General features: G+C 39.3%; 1 protein-coding gene across 4 annotated transcripts in view; it reads left to right on the forward strand.

The window, feature by feature from the left end:
• The window catches only part of ADSS2 (adenylosuccinate synthase 2), a 43,438-nt gene extending 34,025 nt beyond the window's left edge, over nt 1-9,413 (forward strand). For all 4 annotated transcript variants that reach the window (XM_054674895.1, XM_016941906.3, XM_063809483.1 and 1 more), the window contains 4 exons: nt 135-259; nt 1,809-1,906; nt 6,461-6,610; nt 8,264-9,413. In XM_054674895.1, the coding sequence (XP_054530870.1) occupies nt 135-259; nt 1,809-1,906; nt 6,461-6,610; nt 8,264-8,316 (426 nt within the window). In that variant the 3' untranslated portion in view covers nt 8,317-9,413. The remainder of the gene's footprint in view (nt 1-134; nt 260-1,808; nt 1,907-6,460; nt 6,611-8,263) is intronic.
• Nucleotides 9,414-9,841: the final 428 nt, after the last annotated feature.

Raw genomic sequence — 9,841 nt, forward strand, 5'->3', positions numbered from 1 at the left:
TCTATCTTCAATTTAGTTATTACCTGAAAGATGTTTATCTCAAAGAGGCTTTGCTATGATCTCTAGCATGTATTATTCCACCAGATATATAGCACTGCTATTCTAATCCTAAAGTTCAATTTTCTGTTCTGTAGGAAATTGGAGAATTATTACAAACAAGGGGTAGAGAGTTTGGTGTAACTACTGGAAGGAAAAGAAGATGTGGCTGGTTGGACCTCGTTTTGCTCAAATATGCTCATATGATCAATGGATTTACTGCGTGAGTATTTTTCAGAAACATTTATTTCAGGAAATCATAGATGATTAATGGCCATAGGTTTAATTTTGTGGAGTACCTTAATAGGAAAATTTCACTCTTTAGACTCCATATTGAAATTGTAGTGCCAGGCAGAAGTAGACCAAGATATAGGGGGAAGGGTACACAAGGAGAGAGACCCCAAGTTATCCTCCTAGACATCCAAGGTTGTTGAAAAGAATCGTGATACTCTAAGTATAGAGGCAGGCAGAATAGGGTATGTAGGCAGATAGGTGGACAGATAGACAGGTGGGTAGCACAGACACCATGAGCATGTACAGCGGGGAGGCGATGTACCTAGTGATCCGCTCATGGGCTTAATGTCTGAGTTCCTGGATTCAGATCTCAGATCTGTGCATTATGCTTGTGTAGCTGAGCAAGTTAATCATCCTCTGCCTCTGTTTTATCCTCTCTGAAATCTATATAACAGCATTACCTACTTCATAGGGGTATTTTAAAAATTAGGTGAGAAACATAGTGAGAGCCTATAGCACACTGCCTGGCTAACTGAAAATGCTCAGGGAAAGCTAAGTTGTTATTAATACATATACATGAATAGGTAAATAAATGTATTCATATCTGCATTAGACTGAACTTCCAGTAAATAACAATAAAGTTAAAAATACAGTTTTTGGACGAGAATCCCAAATTTAGTTTGTTATCTAATTTCTGCAGATTTTCTCTTTAAAACCTGTTTTCCAGTCAGTTTGTCGGGAAATTTTGATGTATCATGAAGAGGTCCTTGATGTGGTTTTTCTCACTCTTTGACAATTTCTGACCAGAAGGGTAGAGGTGATGGTAACCAGAGTGAAGAATTGAGGGATGCTGGCATGTGTGTAAATGTACATGTATCTTAATCATCCATGTAGTGTAGTGAGTTCTGCTGTGTTCCACGGCCACAGTGCAACCCTAACTCCAGGCAGCCCTCCCACAAATACATGTTGTTTGTTCATCAATCATAAGAAAGCTGATCTGGGCATGGTGGCTCATGCGTATAATCCCAGCACTTTGGGAGGCCGAGAGGCAGGAGGATCACTTGAGGCTGGGAGTTCGAGACCAGCCTGGGCAACCTGGTGAGACCCTGTCTCTACAAAAGATACAAAACAATTAGCTGGGCCTGGTGGCACACGCCTGTAGTCCCAGGTACTCGGGAGGCTGAGGTGCAAGGATTGCTTGAGCCCGGGAGGTTGAGGCTGCAGTGAACCGTGTTTGTGCCACTACACTCCAGCCTGGGTGACAAAGCGAGACCCTGTCTCAAAACGATCAAAAAAGAAAGCTAAGCAAAATTCATCAGTGAAAATCTGTTACAATTACTAGCAAAGTAACTCAGTATATATTGTCCTCTAGCGTCTTATGTGTGGCACGCTTTAAAATATAATCCTAACCAGTTTTCAGAATTGCTTTAGAACTTTAAGCTTTGCATGAATTTTTCTTTACTCCTGCATTAATCAAATTAGATATTAGAGGCTTTAAGAGTCTGCTCTTTTAACATTGCCTTTTCTTCCAAAATTAGGTTGGCACTTACCAAGTTGGATATTTTGGACATGTTTACGGAAATCAAAGTTGGAGTTGCTTACAAGTTAGATGGTGAAATCATACCTCATATCCCAGGTATTTTCTTTTAGGCAATATCTAAAGGATATTATAAGGTGAATGTATTAGAGCAGTTTCATAAAGCTCTTCCATATAATTTGTGATAGATAGCGACAGGTTTGATATGCCCTTTATGATTAGTGCAAATTTGCTCACTTATTATTAGTTATTTGGCTCATAGCTAATACTTATTTAGGTGTTGGGTCACAACAAGCATGTGCTCAAACTCAAAAGAAAAAACATGGACCTCTGAGCCCAGCCATACAGCTCTTGAGTCTCATCTTCCCTCCTTTGAAAGCAGTTTCCATGGAGGTGTTTCTCCCTTCCTTGGGAAAGTATGCCACTCTTGAGAGTGAATAAGAAGAGGGGTAAGAAGAGCCCTTGTTAAGCTGGCTCTCAGTACATTAGCCCTCCCTATCCTTCAGGCCCCATGAATGACTTTCTCTGCCCTTTATTCTATAATAGTCATTTGATAAGGATTAGGAATATGCCAAATGAAGGAATATTGACTAGCTTAATAAAACTTGATGAGCCGGTAGGTTTTGTGACTACCTTATGACTTCTGTTTCTTAGGAATTAAGGTTAGCTCTAAGTTCTTAGAAATTAAATGCATATTATCTTTCCTTGTCTTACATGTATGTAAGTATAGAGGGAGTCTAGATATCTTATAAAAAAGTATCTACTGCCATTGTAGGACAATATTCACTTGGAAAACTGGCTGTTCCAGTATATGTTATGTCCTGGTTCTTAATTCTATTTACAAAGCTATTTCAAGAGTTATAACTTCAAACACCAAAAAGAATAGTCTAACCAAGTATAATGACATGTGGCAAGGTCTATCATCTATGGTAATGTACTCTAGAACATTACAGCAAATTCTTTTAATTAAAATATTAAAAACTAACAAAACACATAAAACTTGTCCATTTCATGTGTTTAATTTTAAAGCTGTTTTTGGTCAAGATCCCCCGGAACCACTCTTGAGATGGAGATTTGTATCCAAGAAGTGTAGTAGAGAATGCTTTCAGCAGTAGCACTTATGAAAGAAGCAGAGGGACTAGTTGAAATACAGTGCAGCCAATCCCATTGGGAGCCACAGAGCTAGGGTGGCCCTTTAGAGTTATACTAAATTGAGGCAAGTAGCCAGAGCTTTGTGCCTCCCAACAACTAGCCACGAAATAAGAGCTGTTCCTCAAGTGAGGTAGCTCCCTTTGGCCAAGAGCAGTTCCTGGAGAGGGACTGAGCTATGAATCAGCAACATGCAGTACTCCCCACCAGCAGCAGAGAGTGCTTAAAGAGGGTAAAATAAGTTGACAGCCTTCTGGGAATAGCTCCTGTAGGATTCTGGTTGTTGTCTTTCCTAGGGAAACTTATAAGAGGAAGGTTAGTGGAGTAAATTAGCCCCTACTGTGGCTATCACAGCAGGAAAGTAGAAGCAAAAGTCCCATTAAGCTTTAAGCTAAGGCTCCCCCTATCATGTTGGATTTCATGTGCCAAAGCCAGCAGGCAAGGAATGGAGTCACTGGAAGAGGTAAATGATTCTGATCAGCATCTCCAATATGCTTTTAAACCCACTGGTGAATTTTTATTTCTAGAATTTCCATTTAGCTCTCTTCTCTACTTCCTGTTTCTCTACTGAGATTCCCTATCTGTTCACTCAATAACAATGAAATTTGCTTTTATATTAGCTACTTTTTTTCTGTTAGTCTAACATTTAGACCATCTCGAGTTTCTCTTGACTATTCTTTTCCTTGGTTGTGGATCACTGTTTCTATGCCTAATGACTATTGATTGATAGTCATTGGTTGACTATTAGACATTGTGGATGATATATTAAAGAAACTCAGATTCTGTTATCTTCCTCTGAATAGTGTTGATCCTTGTTTTAGGGGACGATTGAATTATTCACTGATCATCTTGAACTTGTATAGTTTGGTTTTATGCTTTGTGTGTAGTTACGTGGAAAACCCAAGATGTTTTTCAAACTTTAAGCTGGTATGAGTCAGTCTCCAAATTTTGTCTCTTCTATAGATCTTGGCAGAGCTTGGTTTTTGGCTTCATTATGGGAGGTTTGTAATAGGTTTCACTCAAGGGCATGGCTTTTATTCTTAAAGAGCAGCCTTTCTGGTGGCTCTGCTGGATGCCAGGAGAGTTAAGGTATAATAATGAGATCTCTTCAATCCAGCAGTGCTGGAGCACCAGTGTACCCTGTCCCTTCCTTTTCAGCAGCACTACTGACTTCTAGAGTCTTTGTTCTACCCCCAACTGTGTAGCAGCTGAGGTCTGGTAAGCCTCTGATGGTCCTGCTCTTTACCTGTGGCGTCCTCCTGTAGCCTTGGGACTCTCACATGGACTTCTGGGGGGCCCTTCTCTCTACAGCTCCTGTCTGATGCCTGACGCTGCTGATTCTAGCTGCTTCAGCTTTCCTGAAGTCAACTATCTACCTCCCCAGGTCAGTGGAGCTGCCATTCTCTGCTGACACCAGTGTTCTGAACTGTGGTCAGGAAATGGTCCCTAGGCAGAAAGTTGGGTGGCTTCTGGACTTGCTTGTGAGTTTTCTCTCCCAGGAGCCATGGCTTTGTGCCTGCCTGTCGTTCACTGCCTAGAAAGAGTTGTCATTTTGACAGCTGGTTGGGAACTGTGTATTTTATGATGACTAGAAATGGAAGCCCCACTGATTCTCTTAATTCCTCCTACCATCTACAACAGCAGTTCCGGCATACATACTTAGTATGGTTCATTACTTTTTCTAAGCTTCCAAGAGCATTCCTAGCAGTATGTTTTCATCATCTCTGTGTCATGCATCATGAGAGGATAGTCCCATACCAATATAGTCTTACTCAACTTTGTTCTACCACCTGCTGCCCCCCTTGACCCAGCATCCTCAGGATCCAGTTCCATATACACTCTCTTGGTACCTACTGGCAAATGTTGTCTTGTTCCTGCAGATCTTTTAGAATACAGTCCCTTTCCTTCCTTAGTAGGCCCAGTGCTTCCTTAGCCAGGTTACACTGGGACCTGAACCTAGTTATTTATTGGCCAGGAGGGGGAAGGTGAAGGTGGATGTGAGATGGGCACATGCTGCCTTGCAAGACAGAGGCCTCTGCATCATCTTCAAGCAACAGGATGCCACAACCTTTAATAGGAAGTAATGGGACCTTTTGCAGACCCAGAGAGTTTGGAAAATCTAGGGATTCAGGATTTTCAAGTATGTCAACTCAGATGTCCCATTCAGTCTCAGGGCCCCACTTTTTCCCAAACAAAGCTCTGACTTTGCCATAGCAAACTTGCTGGATTGCAGAATTCAGCTTTTTCTGGAGCTTTGCAGTCTATATGATTGAATTCTCATCTTAATCATTGTCTTTTTCTGCTCTCTGCTATAGGAGATGGAATTTTGTCTAAGTTCTGCCAGACAGGTTTCATTATCTTTCTCCAGTTCGTGAATAGCGTTCATCAAAAGCCATCCAGTTCTGTTGTTCCACCGTGCTCGAATCTCAGTGCCTCAGATAGAGGCTATCCATACTCTGTGTACCCCAGTGGCAGTCCTCATTGCCAGCCAGCCAGCTAGCCAGTGATTCTGCCTCTTAGTTCTCATTTTAGAGCTATCTTCCTCTAACCATTCCTGGTGCCAGCTATCTTAGATTGAGTTCCCTAGGAAACAGACTCCAATGTAGAGATTTGCACATAGGCGGGTTTGCTCATAAGTGCACTGAGCAGCAACATCTGTGAGGGAGTGGGAGAAGCAGGATTAGGCAGAGGGAGAAATTGCACTGCAATATAGTTGCAAAAAAGCCTTCGCTGATCCCATAGGGAGCTCTGGAGCTAACATAGCCCTTGAAAGTTGTCCCAAATTAAGGTTAAGTGCCCAGGTTGTTTCTATTCCTACATTGACAAGTCAATGGATATGGGCTGCTGGGGGGCAGCAGCTCCCTTTGGTGGAGGGCGAGTGCTGCAGAGGCTCTGAACTGTGAGTGGTTCAGTAGGCAGAGCTCCCACAGCTCTCAGTCTTGAGAGAAATCTGGGCAGAGTACCATAGCATCCACTGTATTGACTCAAGTCAAAGAAACTTTTCTTTAGTACATGTTCAGTTTCCATTAGGGGATACAGAGAAAATAGGTAGAATAATGAAGAAAATTTCAAGTAGAACCATAGATTTCTCAGAAGACAGCAGGTATGCAGGCCTTCTTTCTGTGAAGTTGCTGTCATGCAGATCTACAATCCCTAATCAATAGAATGGAAATTCAATAAGCTTTAAAACTGGAAAGTTTTAAGTTTGGCACCCAGATTCATTTGGCAGCAAAACCAGTCTTGAACTAATGTTAGTATTACATAATCTTTATCCTCTTATAGCGAATGATCATATGTGTTGCTGCAGAAATATGTTTGATTATAGAATACTACTCCAGATGGTATTTGCACTGTTTTACCTTTCTACTACCTGAAGAATTCTAAATCCCAAAACATATGTGGCTCCAAAGATTTTGAAAAGAGATTTTGAACCTACAATATATCAAAAAGTTGTTTGACAGTAAACAGTGTGTGCCATGAATAAATGTCCTCTTTAACTTTTAGCAAACCAAGAAGTCTTAAATAAAGTTGAAGTTCAATATAAGACTCTCCCAGGATGGAACACAGACATATCAAATGCAAGGGCGTTTAAAGAACTACCTGTTAATGCACAAAACTATGTTCGATTTATTGAAGATGAGCTTCAAATTCCAGGTAAACATAAACACTTTGTGAATAACAGTTTTTTCTTTTCTCTCTCTCTCTTTTTTCTTTTTTTTTTCTTTTTTGAGACGGAGTCTCGCTCTGTCCCAGGCTGGAGTGCAGTGGCGGGATCTCGGCTCACTGCAACCTCTGCCTCCTGGGTTCAAGCTATTCTCCTACCTCAGCCTCCCGAGTAGCTGGGATTAGAGGTGCGCGCCACCACGCCTGGCTAATTTTTGTATTTTTAGTAAGAGACGGGGTTTCACCATGTTGGCCAGGCTGGTCTCTCCTGACCTCTTGGTCTGCCCACCTCAGCCTCCCAAAGTGCTGGGATTACAGGCATGAGCCAGCATGCCCGGCCAACTGTCTTTTCTTTTAACTTGCCTATGTGCCTTTGAAATAGAATAAAGGAAAGATCATTGTTACTTTACAGAGTGCACATGATTTGCATAAATGCCCAGGAAGATACAAAGTAATATTTTTATTCCTTAAAGTAAATACGATGCTCATCTTTAAACAGAAGATAATAGATTACTTCTCACCCTTTCTGACCCTGTCTTTAATTCTTAGTCTTTTTTTTATCCTGTGACATTGTCTCATTCACTTCTCCCTCTTAATAACAAATCCTCATGTATCTCTACCACCACAAAAAATGGTGTGTGTTTTTGGGGGGTTAAAAATGGTTTATGGTTTGTTTGGGTTAAATTACCCTTGAGATTTGGAGTTTCCTGAATATACACTGGGAAATAATTGGTATAGAAAATGGGAAATCTCACTAGAAAAAATGTAAGAAAAAAAATTTTAAAAATAGTTAAGCCTATTTATTAAAGAACAAATATAAGATGGCAAGGGAGTTAGGCATAACAACGTATGGCTGTATCTAGTTATGTGAAGTCATTCTTTTAACAGATGGCTTTTTCCTTGTATCGTTTTGTTGGCATTGATGGATATTTGAAAGATAAGAAAAAGTGAAGTGTGTGGGATGTGTCCTCCGTGTAAAATCTCTTTTGCCTTGTGCTTCGTTTCCAGCATGATTCTTGTTTTCCAAATTACTAGTTGCCCCTCCCAGCATGATGTCAAATTTAGTAAGCATATTTGCTTACTGCTCTTGGTCAGCATTTTCTTGAAATATAAACAGCAGTGAGTCTAACAAAAATCTGTAAAATACCACGAAGGTTGATCGTAACAGTACCTTATGGAAGCTGGCAATTCTGCAAATAATCTGAAACCATGTGATGCAGATGATTCGATTTCCATAGACTCCTGTAGTGGGCAGTTTCTGAGGCTGTGCAAGTTAAAATCATATTCTCATCTAGATGTTGAAGATGCTTATCTTGGCCTGTTATCAGGAACTTGATCACCAACTTTCTGTAGGTCTCTGCTGGTGTTGGTCAATATTTTACTATCCTAAGTCATTAGGAAAGTGAAAATACTGCACAGTTAAAAAGGGAACAAGTAAGGCATACTGTCCTGTGCTGGGTCTTATTTGTACATCCTGTTTAGAAATCGGCACAGTCTGCTAACAGAATAGAGAACAGCAAAAAGGCACATAGGGAAAAGTTATGGTGATACTGAGAAAAGTAGGGGACTACCTGTTTTTTAATCCCAACGAGTGAACATTAGAGATGAATTGATTCAATTCCTTTTCTCTTTGTATTCTCCTAGTTAAGTGGATTGGTGTTGGTAAATCCAGAGAATCTATGATTCAACTCTTTTAATGATTGCCAGTAATGCAAGAAACATCCCCCTCCTTGAGAGGGAGGGGAAAAGACTTTCTTAAATATTTCATTTATGACCTGCAAATTCAAGAATAAAGACATTGAAGTAAGTTTGAAGCCCTACAGTTGTTTCCAGTCTTTTCAGATGGATGCCTACTGTGGAGATTAACTTTGGCATATTCCAGTGTCAGCTTTCTTTAGCTGGAATTGCCAAATCATTTGTTGCTCCTGCTGCTCTCATGGTGCCACGTTTTTTTTTTCCAATGTTTAGTAATAGTATAATCCATGTTGTTTGATATCAAAAGTAGAATTACTTTTAATGTAGTTTTTCTTCATTATTGTCATTGCGTGTTCTTAAGTTTTACCCCTATTAGATGGTGAGAACAATTAATGCAGTTTTGCACAAATATTTTTACATTCTGATCATTCAGTTCTGTCATTGTAATCTTTGTTGTTAGAAACAAATGATGAAAACATAGGGGTTCTGTAAACTTTTGTAATGCTATGAATTCTGTTTAAATTTTGGGCTGTTTATTTTCTGCTGAGACCATGCAAAATTGAGCTTTGGTGGGGCTGGGAGGGGGTTATGTATTCATGGGACCTTTAATTTGTACAGAACACAGAACTTATTTCTGTCAGTTATTTAATACATTGAACATTTAGTGAAATGTTCAAAGAGAAAAGATGTTTCCCAAAACAACAATCTTTATGTTAAAAATAGTCATTAAAAGATCTGTTGTAATATATGGTGGATATTTTTCTTTAATTTCAAACATTACCTCTGAAATGTGTATCTTTTCTTTTTTATCTTACCATTAATTTTAAATCTAGTGGATTGGTTTTCAACATTGTGCCTGCCGATATGCCTACAGAATCATCTGTAAGTGTCAAAATGAACCCACGTTGTTAGCCATAATTTTGATTATGCCTTTATTTCTCCTTTCTTGAAAAAAAAAGGTGTTATTTTGACAATTAGGCATAACATTGTTTTGTAGATTATCTTTTAATGAACTATTTTAAATGTTAAATTAGGTGCCACTTAAATTTATTTTATTACACCATGAATAGCTGATTAAAAGAACCAAATATTTCTAGTATGCTTTGCGTATTGTGTTTTTGTTCTACTAAGAGAGGTTAGTAATAGTATATAGGAAGGAGCTTTATCTCTGTAGTGTAATACTTAGTTCAAGAAAAATTCTAAAATAGGAGCAGTATCGTTAGACTCAATCAGTATAAAGAACAATACAGATTATCCTACAAGCCAGTTACTGATAGTAATGACTTACATGTAAAAATAATTTATAATGAATATATAATTTCTGTTTAATAGAGAACGACTGGGCTTTTAAAGTCTGCATTCTTATCTTGGTTGCAAGTATTGCACTGTTAAAATGTATTTTTAGTAATGGTTCAGAGACAGATACAAAGAACTCATTCTCCTTTTCAAGTATATGTGTTAGACTCTTCCTAGGTATTGGGTATGCAGTGGTGACAGGAGCACAGTCTTCCTGAAACTTACTGTAGT

The sequence above is a fragment of the Pan troglodytes genome, chromosome 1 (genome assembly GCF_028858775.2).
Source record: "Pan troglodytes isolate AG18354 chromosome 1, NHGRI_mPanTro3-v2.0_pri, whole genome shotgun sequence".
Taxonomy (NCBI): domain Eukaryota; kingdom Metazoa; phylum Chordata; class Mammalia; order Primates; family Hominidae; genus Pan; species Pan troglodytes.